Here is a 17765-nt window from a genome sequence, read left to right as displayed (position 1 = left end):
ATTTGGTTACGTAACGTAACCAACATTTGATGCCCAGTCGATAGTCACCGTAGTTATGAGTCATTATCCTATACATCTACTGGAGACAATCAGAGAAACCCGATACAGCCATGTGACTGACATTCGAATAGATTAACGACGCATATTTACTAAGTTGGTCTGGCTGCAACGGTCATAGAATATTCAGAACGAATTACAGCAAAAAGAAAAAAGAAAAAATCTCCAAAAAGACCTGTGAAATTTTACTAGCATCTTAGACACTGTTGATCTTTGATGTAAAACATGCGGAGGACGTGTCCTTCTATGAGCCACCAAACTCGTGGTAGCCGGGTGCGGCACAGGGGGTGCGCGCGATCAGTCCTGTTATAGGGTGCCGCGCCGCTGTCCTGTCGACAGACGGGGTCACAGGTCGCGGGGTCACGTCCCTGCGACCCGTGGCGGCGGGAGTTCGACCGGCCCTCCCCTGCCGCCATCAGTCAGCATTCGCTCAGCGCGGCGCGGCGCCGGTCCAATGAATAATAACGGCAGAAGGCGCCGCCACCAGAGGCGAGAAGTGCCCACGCACAGAACGGGACAGATGTGGCGGCGGCCAGCGCTCAGTCAGACCAGACTTGTCACAGTTCAGCTGCAGCGTCCGGCAGCCATGGGGGGACCGGCGTCTTGGTTAGTGGCCCGAGTCAATGAGGAAGGAACAGGAAGTCGGACTAAATATGATACCGTGCCAGTACCACGAAGCCGGAGCAAAACCACCTCATCTACGGCTAAATGGACCATGTAGTGTGTGGAGCTCCTTTGAAAACGGCGGCGGGTGTTCACTCGTCCACCCTGAGCCCACATACTACAGCCAACGAGTTACACCGACAGCCCGGCGTCAAACGAAGCCGGCCCGGTCTGAGCGGCTGCCAGCCCTGTGACAGGAATGCCCGAGCTGCCAGCCTATGTGCCAGCCGGTGTCAAGACGCTGCAATGGGAGGGGCGGCAGAGAAAGGGGCGAGGTGTCTGGCGGATGGGATGGATAGACAGGCCGGGGAGGGGAGAGGGACAGAGAAGCTCACCGGCGTGTGTCACAGGATCCGAGTCGTCTCTCCCCCCCCCCCCCCTCCCCATCGCCGCTGTGGCTGGAGCGAACAATGGAGCCGCCTCGGACAAAGGTATTGAGATCATTCGGTGGCGCCCGGCTCGAGGCCCGCGACCGGCAGGCAGGTGCACGGGACTGACGCTGGTCGACGCCGGGCAGGCTGAATACGAGAGCAGGGTGTGCAGGAAACCGCAGCAGCACGAAGGTGAGGCGACAGGCAGGAGACGGCAGAATAGAGGAGGAATAGAGCTGAGGCGACAGAATAGAGGACGGAGCACGCTGCCCTGTATGGCACTAGAGCTGCCGTGTGCTGCGAACTTCAATACCAGTACCTACACGTCGAAGCTTGGTAAATAGTTAGGTAGGTTATCTGGAATCTATCAGTAAAATATCTTATCATCGCGAAAAAAAATTCGAGCTCCCAGATCCGAGTTCGGCCGTATCGAAGAACCAAATGAAAACAAAGAAATGGTGACAGGAGAGAAGTTACAAAAGCGCGCTCGTGTATCATACAATAGCGATTGTCTCGCTAGACCGGAATACTCACCAGGAGCTTGTTGTCGACGGTTTTGACGACAATCTCCTCGGGCTTGTACTGGCTAACATCGAAACGCAGTTTCAGCTGCTTCTGATCGCCCTCCTGAAACGACGATGCGGGAACGTCACAAAAACGAGCACGCGAAACAATGCCGCGCGGAGACTGAGCAGTGAACACCTTAGAAATTTGCATCAGTGACTGAGTGGATATGCATATTGGTGAATCTTCCCAGGTCTGAAGAAGATGGAACGATTACGGGCCTAATCAGAGGCACCTCGCCGGCTTCAATACAGTACGCGACCTTCCTTTGGTGTGCTCACAGAGCCAACTGCGGCGCAGTCGATACCTAGGGCAGGTTGGGTCACTGAATTTCGGCTCTCAGATCGGTGGAAAGAGCGGGGAGTCAATGGACATTAGACATCGGTCATCGGCTCACGCCGCGCTAGCTAGAAGGGAATTGCTGCAGAGGTTTTCGAATTTTTTTTTGACATTTGTTTCCATTTGATGGGTCAGGAACAGGGAGCAGAGGCTAGCAATGCTCGGGAAAACTACAAGAGCCCAGAGGCCCATTCTCCTCATTCTTAGCTAGCGTCGAGAACAACCTGTGAGTGATCTGAGCGATCACCATCTCCCGACAAAACTGATTAATGGATCCCCTCCAGGGGCCATTTGGGGGATTAATTAACATTCAGTGATCACCACCAGGGGCCAGGCATTAATTTACGGTTTATCACTAAAATGACATTTGAATATCGGGCCTTAATGAGCCGATGTCTCAATAAATCAAATAAATCACGAGCCGATAGCATGGCGTGAGATCACGTAGTTTCACACTCGCGAACTGACATAGGTAAATACGATAGGACGTAGGTCCGTCATCTGAGAAGTTGATGGCGAGTTTAGGCTGTAATACATGCGTACGGCTCTCGAGAGATTAAGCGGTAGGTTTTGCACTTTTACATGTCCGGTTATATCTCAGAAACTAATCGATCTACGATGAAGCCATTTTACACGATCATGGCCGGCTTGTGAGCCAACAAGCCGATCGCATCTTCAACACTTAAGACGGCGTCTTAAAAGCTTAAGACGACGAAGATGTAGCCTGAAGTACACTAAATTTTCTAGGTGCAAAACCTACCGTTAAAACCCGCGAGACCTGTACATACGTCCTGTATGAGGGGCTGAAGGACAAGCTCAGGTTGTAATGCGTACGTCCTGTATGAGGGGCGAGTTCAGGTTGTTACAAGGGGCGAGTTCAGGCCGCTACAAGGATGAGTCCAGACTGTATTACGTACGTCCTGTATGTCGGGCGAGTTCAGGTTACAATACGTACGTCCTGTATGAGGGGCGAGTTCAGGTTGTGATACGTACGTCCTGTATGTGGAGCAAGTTCAGGTTACAATACGTACTTCCTGTATGAGGGGCGAGTTCAGGTTGCGTGATGCGTACGTGCTGTATGAGGGGCAAGTTCAGGTTACAATAACAATACGTACGTCCTGTATGAGGGGCGAGTTCAGGTTGCTATGCGGGGCAAGTTCAGGTTGTGATACGTACGTCCTGTATGAGGGGCGAGTTCAGGTTGCTATGCGGGGCAAGTTCAGGTTGTAATACGTACGTCCTGTATGAGGGGCGAGTTCAGGTTGTCCAGCCAGGTGGACGGGTCGGAGCGCGGCGCCAGACTCGATCCGGGGAAGCCCGACTGCTGCTGGGATGTGGTGCTGAAACAAAACAACAACGCACCGTCAGACGAGAACAGGCCATACAAATACCAGCAGCTGGTCAATGCGGATCATGTATCATGGTGCAGAGTATCATGGAGCACCACATCAGGGATATCGAGGGATATAGGTTTCGGGGAGGTGAGTATCTCAGCCAGTGTCGCGGCAATGCGCAATAGAAACGGGTGGCAACAGGGGTTTACGGCTATCTATGACGGGTGATATTCTAATCCAAGCCAGGTGAGGTGTAAATGGAAGGGTTGAGACGTAAATGGATATCCAGCCAGTCTAGCCTCCACCACTACGCCACTTTCCCGAGAGAAAAGGCACGTAGTACAGTGGTATACAACACATCGTTTTGCCAATGAGATAAGTGCACTGATGATTCAGTCCTGTCTCGATAGGTGCTGTTAGATCGCTAAAAATGCGTTCGAATTCGCCTGGAGTCAAAGGGGTCGGGCTTCTTCAACATTTCAACTAAAAGCCCTCAAATCACCCACGGTCTGTCAGGCCGACTAGTCTAACAATGAACGAAACTCAAGAGACGTATGCATCTTATCAGCAACAGCTGAACATTTTGTCAGCATTTCACATCGTTGTGTCACCTTCCCACTCCCCCACCTCTCCCGTCTGTGCGAGCATCGAGCAGCAGACGGTCTACCTCCCGGGCCGGCCCGGCGCGATGCACCTCTCAGAGACGTGATTGAATGAGCGCCTCGCGCCTCATGCGGCTTCCCTGCGCCCGCCGCCTCCTCGGCGCCTCGGCACACACAGATGATGGAACGTCCGGGTCTCACAGAGGAGAGGCGGGAGCAGAGAGAGGATGGGAGCTGAGAATGACGTCATCCACCGCCCTCTGAGACACACATCATCACGGGAGCGGCGGGAGGGGGTTGGGTCACCGCGGGAGTGGCGATGGAAGAGCAGGGGAGCGATATGGGAAGAGGATACATCACGACAGAGGGGGCGGGCGGATATCGTCTGAGTGGTCCACGTGAGTCATCGCTGGGCGCAGCATGTGCTGAGCAGCATCTCATCGGCATAACTGCTGCACGCAAACAGCATGCCCAACATCCCGCGAATGATGGGCGGCTGTAAACCACCAAACGAGCATCACTGATGCGTCTCTGCAAGGCACTGGAACGAAGACCATAGTAGAACAAGAGCCCAGGCCTTTGCCTCGTCGACGTCGCCAAAAGAGCAGGATGACGCACCAGTTCGTCCAGCACACACATCCCTTCATTATGCCTGCAGACATCAACATACAAGCGCCGCATGTCACCACACGCCCAGTGCGCATCGCGTCAACACCGACAGCCGCCGACAGCCGCGTCTCTGGGGCGCCCGGCAGAGGTGTGCCGACGCCCGACAGCCCCGGGCGCCCGGAGAGGTGTGCCGACAGCCCCCAGCGCCCCTCCCTGCCCTGTGGGGCAACGCCACCGGCCGTCGGGACCCAGACAGGCAAACAAACGCTCGGGCGACCCGCCAGAGCGCCTGCGGCCGGCCGGCTAGCGGTGGTTAGGCGGTCGGAAGGTCGGCGGTCGGACGGTCGGCGGTCGGCGGTCGGGAGGTCGAGAGGTCGGCAAGCTGGGCGGGTCCAGCGACCGTCCGGGCCAGGGCGGGTCGTCCCGTCACGGCAGACGGTCAGTGATGGCCGCCATGTGTCACCCACCGGCTCTGAGCGGTCCCGCACGCGACAGCACCGGCTCGTTTGAGGTCAACAGGTTAGAGTTATTGGCAACAGACAGTGGGTTTATATCATGGTGACGGTGGGGGAGAGACAGCATCAGTCGCCAGGAGATAATAGAGGATGAAGACTGACCTCCCGAAAAAACAACAGGTCACTCTCGAGGTCAAGGAAAGGTGACAGGTTGAGTCCAGAGTCAGAGACCGAGACAGCGGGGTCGCCAGACGACCGAAACTTACAAATCCATTACGTCATTCCTAAGACCAGTCGGAGTATCGCCTGATGATGACGAGACATAACGTCAGCGCCAGCGGGCTCGGCCGGGCGCCCCTTTGAGGCCCGGCAGACGCCCGGGGGCCACTGTCCGCCCGAAACGGTTGGTAGTCGTCAGAGCAGCGGTTTGTTGATTCGCAGACCGGCCGACTCGCCCGCTGCCGCCGGCACGGCTGTAAACACCCAGCCAGCTCCGCAGCAAACCTCCACCAGACTTTATGAACGAAATGCCACAAAACTATCGGAATAACCTCGCGACTTTTTTCCTTCCAGAAAGTCGCGGCCGCCGTTTCATATTGACAGTTTGCCCGCCGTCTTTCCTGGTCCCCTCGGCACGAACCGGGTGTTCATTGAGCGGCGGCAGCACGGCACGCCGGCCCACCGGCGCCAGGTATGGAAGGGTGGCGAGCTATCGATCGCCCGTGACGTCACTAAAGTGCATCGTGGCACGTGACGTCACGGCCCGGTTCGGGACGGGGTCCGGGGCGCGCCTGAAGTTATCCGGTTGTAAACGACCAGCGTGCAATCGGCGCTGAGAGGTGAGCTCCGTAACTTTAACAATATACAGCGCCGCTCGGTTCTGCACAATAAGTTCTCACTGTTCAGGAAAGGTGTTTTGGTTTGGACCAACGATTGACTGCACTGCCGCGGTGTGGCGCGTTCCTGGACCCCCAGTCGTTGCCGTGTTGTGCCGTGCGATGTCATTATTCGCGCCGCGCCGGTGCCGGGTGGGGTTACCTATTCGGGTCACGTGTGGTCACCGCAGGCGGCGGGGCCGGTTACAAACGTTTGCGACACACGACCTTCAGGCCGCGCACGGCGTGACAACGTAACTGGCATGCACCGGCGTGCAGGGCCGCTCAATACAAGGTGCACGTGACTAAATAATTCAGCGCCCCTAGTTCACGCTTAATGAGTAGTGAGTGGCAGTGCTTCAGAGGAGCGCGATGAGCGCCGATATTTAGAGTAGTTAAGTCCTATGGACACGGCAATAAAATACTACATGCTCGTAAGCAGGTCGATCCACAAAGGTCGCAGATGCAGATTAAACTATTCGATCAAGTCAGTGGAAATCACCATCCCAATTACCTACATCGACACTCGACAGTATGTTCCCCCAGCCACCATCACACAACCAGACGAAATACCCACCGGATAGCAGCCAGCCGGTCCGGTCGGAATGCCCCACCAAACTGCTCTGGGGATAAGGAAGTGAGTCCGGTCCCGTATTAGGCATAACAGGTCTGCGATGCCGGCGATACTGTCTCCCTCCGATCTGACGTGGGCACGCCGAGACCGGTGGCGCCGCGCCGCTCAGAGGGCGGCGAGCTCCGACCCGTCTGGCTCCAGCCTGCGCGCCACGCCGGCTGCCAAGAACCGTCGGCCGTTTGTGCTGCATACCCCGCCGGCCGGCGGCCGATGTGAGCGACAGACGGGAGATGCAGGGTGGGGCGGAAATACCCCTCCTCGTCAACCCGACCTGGCCTCGGGCGGCCACAGGGCATCCCACAGGCACACGTGGCTGGCACGGAGAGGGGCGGCAGTGGCACATGAGTTGGCACCGCGACTCGGTGGTTTCCGACAAGAACCCACAGCTTGCTTTGAGGCACAGCAGGTCGGGTGTCGCCAATGTCTGAATATGAACACCAGTCGCAGACACTACAACTGAGAGCTCCATGAAGCATCAACTTCCCCGCTCAGGCCAGACGCAACGGGGCCACGTGGTTGCACGCATGAATCCTGCAGAATGTGCAGATGCCGCGTGCACGCATGAATGCTGCACTATGTAGATGCCGCGGACAGCAGCCGCACAGCATTTAAACCCACCGATCGATGCATGATATTGCTCAGGAGCGGTGACCTAACGTCGCCGTTCGGACCAAACCACCCCGAATAGCTGATTGAGTGACGGATGGAACCCTGTCACAGCGAACCTTACCATCGTCATCCGGGTAACAGGCATGAGATCATGACTGTTCCACCCAGAAACGCCAGCTCACAACGCGAGCGGCTGACAGCCTGCGACAAACCGTTCCAGCCTCCTGACTGGCATGACAGAGTCGTGACTGACCACAACTTGGGCTACGTGGCGACAAAATTCACAGGGCGACCGCGAGTTGCACATATCAATAACGGTGATCGGTCGGTGTCACTATCCGCACCATCTGTATCCCAGTTCTCCCGCGGCACCACCGTTACCGTCGCTGTTACCGCCGTTGTTATTGTCACCACCCAGTGATTCAGGTGAGTATATCCTGTTCGCAGCGGTCTGCATCTCGACGATACGCGGCGTGCGGATTTCCAGGGCCGTGCCGACGAGCCGAGACAGTGAGCCGTTACCGACGCCACGGAGAGGAGGGAGCAGCGAGGGAGCCTCGCGTGTACCGGCACAGGAAGCTATAAATAGGCAGCCGGGCGGACGGCGACGGTCGGTTGGCGGAAGAAATAAACGACGGAAGAGCTGGTGCACCAACACGCGGGCGGCGGAACGCGCAATGGGGAAACACGGGACGGCGGCACGCGGTGGAAAAAGAGATGGCGATGAAAGAAGGAGACAGGAGGAGGAAGCCGTCATTCTCACAGGAAGCATTCATAGGATGCACCGTGTGATAACAGTGTACAATGCAGTGCAGGAAGAGGCACCCAGAGAGTCCTTCGTGATTCTCTGCATTTTGTGGTGAGATGCGACGTACGGTGGCCCTGTGACGCCCGTTCCATCACAGCTGTGATGCGTGCGTCATCACCTACTGTCGCGGGTGTCCGTCCACCTGTACCGCCTCAGTCACCCTCACACACGCGACTCGCCCGCGGCGCGCTGCGAGCATATATGTAGGAGACGCATGACACCTGAGCGGAGCGGTGGAACGCGCTCAAGGACACGGGCCGCGGCTAGGAGGGAGCCGACTTGTGGAGCCTGCGAGAGGAGACGGCAGAGCACAAGGCATCCAGCGGCTCACGCGGCAGCCGACAGCACAGCCCACCCACCGGCAAACGTGACGTCAGCGGGAGAGAAAACGATAAACAAATAACGACACGTCAAACACAATCTGCTGACTTGTATCGGACGTCTATCACCGCCAAATGCACATGGTGGAATAATGGTGATAAAAATGGACAGCCAAACAAGCCCGGTACCCGCTGCTGGTGAGGATAAGCCGGCTAACCACGAGCTCCGGCGCTCACCGTGCAGCCGATATCATGCGATGTGCACAGTGAGCACATGCCACGTCATAACAGCGAACATCCGTCGCGGCATACCTCAGCCTCAGCTCCATAAAAACACGGCGACTGGTGCCGTGCTGGCGGCAACACCGGCAGCGAACGATCAGACATGTAAGATGCCAGCATGAGCTGCTCATCTTGACTGGTAGGACAACGTTGTCAAATGTCTTGATGAAACGCTCGTCAACCACGCACTTGTGCATATTGTTGCCCATCATTTTACGATTGCGAGTCTGCCAGCTGTCTTCGTATGCATTGATGCCTTCGTGGATATTCAGGAACGACATCAATGGGAGAGAAAGTCCAAAGTTATTGCGGTTGTTGTAAACACCATTGGTTTTCCAGTTCAACGTTTCCTTGGGACGAATTCCCTTGACAAGGAACTCCTTGTCAGAAGTATCAACAAGCAACGCCCAGCTCTTACTGTACGGCTCGAATTCGAGTTCTACTCGCCGCTGGTTGTTGTTACTCAGCTTCGATGGCTTCGTCGCACTGGAGAGATGAGACAGCCGGATCGAGTTCATCAGGAAACCGGAGAGAGCATCAGCCCATGACGAGATACCATTCTTCAAGTCATTGATCTTTTTAACAGCCTGACCACCGAGAAGGGCAGTGGAAGACTGCAGCTTGTCTATGTTTGTGTTCATGTCAAGATTCACACGAACTCGATTAAGGCGAGATGCCTTGATCTTGGCCATCTCACAGATTGGAGCATTCTCGAATCCCTTGTTTCGCATGTCCGTGCACTCGCGAATGACACGATTTGTGGTAGCCCAGGTCTTGTAGATATCCGACTGGCGCAGGAACCCTTCAATCGTAGCAAGGCGAGTCTTTGTGTCATTGACACCGATGCTTGCTGTTAGCTCGAAAGGAGCGTGCATATTGGAAGCCAACATTTCATTGAGATTCTGGTGCACACGCGGCCAAGCAACGTGTCCGTTAACAATCAGCTCAAGACTCGTGGGCATCTCTGAGGTTGGGGTCATGATCAGCCGGGCGTCCATCTTCTTGTTCAAGCGACTAGCGTCTTCAACCATTAGCAACTTCATGATCATACGACGTTCCTTGAGACCCATCGTACTGATAACAGCAGTATAGCCAACAGCGTCTCCCGTTTGAATGTCTCGCAGCACACGCCGCGAGCGCTCCATCACCTCACGGCGAGCCTCCTTCTCAGCAGCGGCGTGCTCCTGACCGCGGTACTGCATCTTGTCCCCCAGCCACTCGATGCGCTCTTCTGGCTCGGCATCTGGGTCATTTATCGTCTTCAGGGTGTGGTGACGACCAAAGGTATCCTTGGCAAATGAGATGATCATTTGCTGGGTAGAAGCTTCGGCTGTGTTTAGATGTAAGCTGATTAGGTTGTAACGAATCGTTGGCAGAAGCGTGAACATGTTTCCTAGCTTGCTGGTGGCGCTTATCTTGCGGAACAGGTCGTACATACTGCTGAAGTCGTCTTCGCTCTTGTACGTTACAGCCATGTCGATGCCAAACAGCTCCTTTCCGAACCGACTTTCCAGGGTCGTCGGCGTGCGGGCATGCATCGGCTTCGTGTCGGGGTGCTGGAGCATGGTATCAGTCGTCTGAGTCAGAGCCCAAGCGGATGTGAACGGTTTGGTCTCCATCCGGACGAGATTGATATCGTTAGGAGCGTTGATCAGCGTTCCCAATATCTCAACACGTTTGCTTTGGGACTCCCATCGAGTGCTCGCGGTGATCGGGAAGCTCATCATGATGTTGTGGCTGACACCAGCAGACATCATTCTCATCGAGAAGGGATTCAAAGCTCCAACCAGTGACATCATTTTCACGTTGATGAATGGCTGCAGCTGTTTGGCGTTGAGAGTAAACAATCGATTACCGTCGGCGAACTTCATGGTCTCCAAGTCAATATCACCACGAATGGACAGAACGGCTGGCGCACTTCGCATGATCATCATCGGCACTCCGATATCAGTAGGAAGCCCAATCACGTGATCCAACAGATTCATGATCTTTTGAAAGTTTCTAAACTCGTATTTGGTGAGAGTTTCATCGTCACGTAGCTTCTTGAGATGATGTTGTATAGCTCCTTGGTCAAAAGTCAGGACTCGTTCCAAAGATCCCATAACATTCGCATGGAGCCAAACAAGCAATGATTCGCTTTCCCGCTTTACAAGCTTCAACAGTTTCTTTATGTCTGCCACTTCGCTGAGGGCAGCCTGCAAAGGTTCAGATCCTTTGTTGAAACGAGTGATGCTCGTTTGGCTATCAGGATTCATTAAGAAGTCGATTACGTTTTGAAGTCCGATAAATTCGGTGCTCATCTGGAGCGGGTAGAAAATCATGCTGTTGTAGCTTCTCACGGTACCGCGATACGTGAAGGACGAAATTTCAAAAGGAGAGCTGTTGACAACAGTGAACAGCTCGGCGGTAGTCATCATCAGATCAATTTGGCTGCGAACAAACGTGTTACGACTGTAGAAGTCACTGAGAATCATCGGCCGAGTCAGACGATACACCACCCGGGCCTTTTCGCGAATCTCGAACAGCCAGGGAACGTTGAGGTCAGTCATGTTAGCAGCCTCCTCCAAGAAACTTGAGATAAAGTTGGAGATCTGCTTATCACTTTCCACCCAGGTGTGCATGGCCAAGGTCTGATAAGTAGCCAGTGGCGCATTGAGTGCCATCAAAACGGTAGTAGCTGCAATGCGGACCTCATGGAAGTCGTTGCGACTGAACACGATCGGCTTGACAACGTCCTCTACAAGGACAGGATTGATCTCACGGAACTTCATCATAGCGTATATGGCAGCATCGCGCACGTGAACGTCCTCAGCCGTCTTGCTAGCGACCTCCGCCAATGTCATCAGTACAGTGGGATGCTGTAAAATTGACAAGGCTTTTAGTGCGACCATCTTCTCTCGAACACCTACATCTTGTTCCAGACGACTAGTAAAAAACGGAATCCATTTCTGCACAAGTTGCGGCGTCTCAGGGTTGCAGAACTCTTTGAACATGGTGACGGGGAAGGCGTTGCTAGCGGTGGATGGTCGAATGCAGGCGACATTAATGACAGTGGCGAGCGCCAGCATGGTGTTCTGTCGAAGATGTTCGTCGTTTTCTGAGATGCCGTTTTGAAGCATATTGAACAGCTCTTGTACGATTTCAACCGTAGGCGTCTTAATGTGCATTGGAACGAACATTACGAGAGTTGCAGCTTCAGCACCAACCACTTCTTTGCTTTCAACCCATTTCTTCACCATCATTATGCTGGGATTAGTGCCTGTCATGGCAACTGCCTCACGAAACAGCTTCTTCATCACATCGATGTTACGGTTCTGAATGGTCGAAATTTGTCCATAGATCTCCTCCATGTCTGACAGTGACATGACGTTTAGGAGCGACGTCAGAGCATTCAACATACCAGGCATGTCTCGCACGTTCGGATCCGGGACCTTATCAAAGCTGGAGTCAAGGGCGACCAAAACCTCCAGCACTTGTTGCTTCAGATCTTCAGCAGGCATCTTCTTCAGAATCTCATGCAGAGGCACGATCGGCCTGGCCATGTTGAACGCCGGGGCATCGGTCAAAGTCGGCTTGGCCATGAACTGGCTTTCTGGTGTGGTGCTCTCGCGAGTCGTCACACTCCAGCTGATAAGTTTCAGGCTGCGCGGCTGCGGAGGCTCGGGGAACGGCGATGTAATTGGCCTGCTGTCTTCTAGGAGCATCTTCTGATAGGTGTTGGCCATCAACTGCTCGGCCACCCACTGGAACGGATACACCATATGAATGCCGGATGCATCTACTGCCTCAATCTCGAACGCCTTGCGGTCGCCGCGAACCAGGTAGCGGACCGTCGTGGTGGTATTGGCCTGAGTGTTGAAGCAGTCGGTGACGTTCTCGCGGCAGGAGGCAGGTGCCGGGCTCATGTGCTGGAAGATGGGGCGACGCTTGCACTTGTCATGGAAGACGTTCTTGGTGATGACAAAGCGCGGCTTCTTTAGCTCTTTTGGGACGCTCTGCTCCGTCCAGAGCCAATCGCCGTACACGCTGACATCAAATGTTTTGATGGTCTCCAGCTGGATCTGCGGCTCCAGGATGGGCGTCACCGTGTAGCCAGTGAGGCAGAGGCCGCCGATCGACTGCTCCTCGGCCTCGAAGTACAGCGGCTGCTTGGTGTCCTCAAAGAATTTGCCAGACGGAAACTCTGCGATGACCTCTTTGTTCATGTTCATCTGCCAGCGCTGCACGATCGCCTTCTTCATGTTAACAATGTTCTCCGGCTCTTCGCCACTTACAACCAGCTCAGTGATCATACCTTTCTCGATTTGGACGATGAAGGGCAGCTCCAGGAGCTGCCTCAGCTCGGTGACCGGCTGCCAGCTGAGCGGGATGGTCTGGTGCCAGGGCAGCTCCACCTGTTTGTTTCGCAGCTCGCCCACGTCGGTGTCCTGCAGCTTGAACTGCAGCTCGTTCGGGGTGGTCGCCTGCACGAGCAGCGAGCCGCGCAGGCCCATGGCCGAGTACTGTGCGGAGATCTCCGGGATGCCCGTCAGCACCTTCGCCACGAACCGGTACTGGTACTGGGTGCCCGGCTTGAAGCCATAGTTGTTGGCCGAGGCTGCCGCCGCTGTGGAAAAAGAAAGGTCATGGGTCGTCACCCTTTCAGATAAGCTTCGCTGAATTATTCAACATGAGTTCACAACAAAGCGTAATAATAATAATTATTTCGCCTATACTAACATAGCATATTCACATACAAAATAGGTATAAAAGATGATAAAAGCCTTTTCAAATAAGCCATTCACAAAAATGAAGCGAAAGACAATGATTTTACACCGATAACGTTGAATATCATAATGGGAAAGTCATAAATGAAAAGGCAGACAGTAATTGCAAGCAACATTCATCGAAATATAGAAACATTTTTCTTCATTACGGGAATCTTAATGTGCGAATGGTTGACAAGTACGCAATGACTGAAAATAAACGGCCTACAATATTGCTGTTGATTCAATCACTAGGAACATCAGATTCAGTGATCAGGAATAATGATTTGTTTTACTCGATGTCCATGAATATCCAACGAATTCAATAAAACATCAACTGTTATAAAACATTGACACTTATAGGTGAACTACCCAAATTCAACAGAAACACATGAAATAAGGTACAGATATTTAGGAAAACTTCCCACAAACAAGGAAGTTTCCCGCAAGGAAACAAGGAACAAGGGGGAGAGACAGAGGGAGAGAGAAAGAAAGAAAGAAAGAAAGAAAGAAAGAAAGAAAGAAAGAAAGAAAGAAAGAATTAGAAAGAAAGAAAGAAAGAAAGAAAGAAAGAAAGAAAGAAAGAAAGAAAGAAAGAAAAAAGAAAGAAGAAAGAAAGAAAGAAAGACAGACAGAAAGAAAGAGATAGAGAGAGAAAGAGAGAAAGAGAGAAAGAGAGAGAGAAAGAAAGAGAGAAAGAGAGAGAGAGAGAGAGAGAGAGAGAGAGAGAGAGAGAGAGAGAGAGAGAGAGAGAGAGAGAGAGAGAGAGAGAGAGAGAGAGAGAGAGAGAGAGAGAGAGAGAGAGAGAGAGAGAGAGAGAGAGAGAGAGAGAGAGAGAGAGAGAGAGAGGAGTAGAAGAAACAGAGGTAGAAACAGCGTCACTTACCAGCGAGCAGCAGCAGGGCGGCAGTGGCCTTCATGACCGGACCGTCGGTCAAACACACACAACCGGGTGACGACCAACCGGCTTATATCCACCGCTGTGTAGGTATACAACGCCGCACACTGGAGCACAAAAACGCCCACCCTCCGCCCGTGTTCACTGTCCGGTCGGAGCGGCCAATGTCCGTCTCAAAGAGACAGACGCGCCGGTTACCAACGCCCTTGGTGTCACTGCCTGGCCTGTGCCGTCAGCCATGCGAAGCCACACTTTTTGTAAGACACTTGAGGCGTCTAAACGTTAGTTTACTTCAGCTGATGACAAGTGATCTTCGGAACGTGGGCCTTTGGTGGTGGTACGGTAGGTACTCCATGAGCAATGAGCATGCAGTACATTCGTTACCAAGGCCTTAGCCTTTGATGATGAAGAAGCTCACGTTTACATCGTAAAACGCTGAAAACCAATTTTTGACTCCGCATAAATAAAAGTACCTATAATATACATGACTTTCGTTGAAATTTCAAAGGTCAACTAGATTTCATGCAATATAATGACGTGCATGCTTTGCTGTGTCATCTGAATGGTTTGATCACTGATGCAGAATTTGTTAATACAACTAAAGAAATGAATTTATTCTACATAGATATTCTGATCAATCCATAGACCATTGATGGCCATGAGTTGACCCCCCCCCCCCCGTTCCCCTCCCCGAAGTCTGGAGTCTGGACTGGCGTGTTTATTCCACCTCGACCTCTACCCGCCAACTTTATACTGTATTATGTCCAACGTTGTCACCCCATCCTCAGATCAGCAATTAACTGTCGGCAGACTATCCGATTGCCCCTCCCTCCATCCCGTGCTCAATATTTCCTGCTACCGGTCAACAGTTATTGGTTGTGCGTTACCGCTCCCTAGCCTCCCTACACCAACGAAAGCGTATGACTAGTTCCGCCAGTAGTACCTACCTACATAAATGAACGCGAAAATGCATAGATGCATAACAAACTACATACTTATCACACACACAGACCGATTAACGTTTTACATGCAAAATGAATAAATGCATGCATGCACGTTGCATATATGTAAGCCGTTTCTGTCCATCAAAGCATAAGTAGCGCGTTTCGGCTCCTAGAAAAACTCGATATACAACTAAACATATATGTACCATATATGCCGGCCCCGGGATGGGTTGAAGATTTACCATCCATCCCCCGTTCAGATAAACACAGCAGTTCGTAGTCGTTTGCTGTCATAAATAAACTGCCCTACAGCTGACCTTAACCCGCACCGGGCCGGTGCTCGGCGCCACCCGCGCCGTGCCTGGGGGTGTAAAAATCCTCCCTCTTAATTGACTCCTGGGCCATGTATGTATAGGGGCACGCAATAAGTGGTATTAGAAAGAGCATCAAAAAGCATGACAAAAATGATTCAGTCATTTTTAAATTTAGGACAAAGGTCAGGTCACCAGAGCTCATCAAAGGTCAAGTTTTGTTTAGTTCAACATTTTTAGAGAAACTGGCGCATTACTCGGGAGCCAATAGAGCTACAGCGCCGCGGAATGGTGCCTTCGATAGCTCTTTTAACGCTCATTCTGCGATAAGCTCCCGGATTTGACCTAAGATCGACATTTTTTTAATGACAATTTTACGAAAGATGTTTTTCAGTGAAGACTTTTGACTCAAGAGAGTCACGACATTTATTTTACTAGCAGTAGGTATGTTCCTATCGTCGAGCCGCGTTGAATGGACAAGAATTCTACATTAAAAGGCATAGATAAAATGAATTAGGTGTTACCCATGTACATATAAGGTTATTTAGAAAATTTGATTCCAGGTCAATGTCATGAGCTGACCGGAAAAGGTCATGTTGCATATCAGCCGATCTGTAGCGTCGACCTGAACATATCGAAGGTGATTTCATCACTCTATCGTGTCTCTATCAAAAGTTATTGCCGAAGAACTGCTGAAGACCTTTCATGACCTGAAATGAGCTGAGGGGGACATAACGGGTCACGGGGGCTATTTTCCGATTCAGGGCAGTGTGTCATGTTAACATGTACCCTGATGTTTGCGAGTGTTTGGAGCATGACGTTCGTAAAAAAGAGGCGTCTTTTGATTTTCTCCCATCGACTTAATTCCGAGATATAGGGGCACATAGTTATGCATACCTACTGCTACTCTTATCAACTGCTGAAAGTTTCAAGACGATCGTTCAGTCGGTGTAGCCATTGCGGGAATACGAACTTTTTTCTGAGGTGAGGTTACTTGATGTGACCTGATGACCTGACCTTGAGCGACCTGGGTCTGAAATTTTGACAGCACATGCTGAAGAGATTCATGAGAGTATTTACGTGTGACATACATAGGTATATGGGTCTGTTTATGTATAGGTACCATTTGTGTGCAGTGTGCACTATGCAATTGGTATACCTACTGAATGTAGATAGGCATGTGTTATCCCGCGCCCGCTGGGGGGGGGGGTAGAATCTGCACCCCCCCCCCTGTTTTTCGCCAATAACGACTAAACGCGTTACGCCAGCGACGTCAAATTTTCAGTACCTCATCATACATCAATTTAAGACATTTCCTAAAAATTCGAGCGAAATCCGTCGGAAAAATGAGAAAATGACGCTTTAGTGACGTCATGTCCGCCATTTTCGCCTAAAAAACGGCAAAATTTCAAACGCCGCTAACATCTTCATTTTTAAAGGAATCAAGACGTAACAAAAAAGGTTATACGTGATGCTACTTTATCTATCAGATGGCTATCTCTGTTTTTTTTTGACAATTTTGGATTTTGGCCCAATTTTTTTTAACTGACTTTTTGGGGAAAATAATTATAAAATCCAAAATTTTGAGTGTATCGAAAAAAAAACGTAATATTTGTTAGAGAAGTCGTCTATGTGCACCTACATACCAATTTTTAGAAGAATCGGTTAAAAAAAATGTGGGAGTTATTCAAAATTTTATGACGTCAAGACACACACTATTTTTGAAAAATGTTTTTTTTTGGAAGTTCTAGACATCGTACGGAACCAAAAATAGCACCATTCGATTCGCCTTGAAAAACTGCATCAGATTGACACCTTTTTAGGCCTTAACAACCAACTTCAAAATTTGACCTTATTTGACCTGACCTTGACCTGACCTCTACCTGAAATTCATCCAGATGTGGTCCATATCACTTATTGCGTGTGCCTATTGAATTCTATGAATGAAATGACCCATAAAGCATGTGTCGCACATGCCCTTTTCTATATTTCGTTTTTTGGTGACCTGACCTGACCTTGACCTTGACTTCGCATGATATTGTATGCAACGAATATTGTCTTGGCAGCCTTAGAACACGTTTTGGGCAATCAGTCTCAATACATTCTTCGGAAACTACGGTGCAAGGCCGATACTGTAGAAACTTGCATTTTGTACCCTTGACCTGACCTTAACCTGACCTCTGACCTACTTAAGCAAAACAATTTGGGCTCTTAAGATCCGCCTTGTTGAGAGCTTTCGATTGCCGTTTTCCTCGTCTTTCTACGACCATCGGTTCGGAAGTTAGACGGGGGGGGGGTGCAGAATCTGCCCCCATCCCCAGCAGAGCGCGTATGGCTGAATACTG

The 17765-nt window shown here is 51.6% G+C and overlaps 1 protein-coding gene across 1 annotated transcript in view; it reads right to left on the bottom strand.

The window, feature by feature from the left end:
- LOC122387683 (heat shock protein beta-1-like) overlaps nt 1-17765 on the bottom strand; it is a 47198-nt gene that overhangs the window by 3788 nt on the left and 25645 nt on the right. Inside the window, exons 4-5 of the mRNA XM_043378088.1 lie at nt 3232-3334; nt 1626-1718 (exon numbers count right to left, since the gene is read on the bottom strand). Of these exons, the coding sequence (XP_043234023.1) occupies nt 1626-1718; nt 3232-3334 (196 nt within the window). The remainder of the gene's footprint in view (nt 1-1625; nt 1719-3231; nt 3335-17765) is intronic.

The sequence above is a fragment of the Amphibalanus amphitrite genome, unplaced genomic scaffold (genome assembly GCF_019059575.1).
Source record: "Amphibalanus amphitrite isolate SeventyFive unplaced genomic scaffold, NRLGWU_Aamphi_draft 000294F_arrow, whole genome shotgun sequence".
Taxonomy (NCBI): domain Eukaryota; kingdom Metazoa; phylum Arthropoda; class Thecostraca; order Balanomorpha; family Balanidae; genus Amphibalanus; species Amphibalanus amphitrite.
Note: the sequence above shows the minus strand (reverse complement) of the source record. Positions and strands in the feature narration are given on the sequence as shown.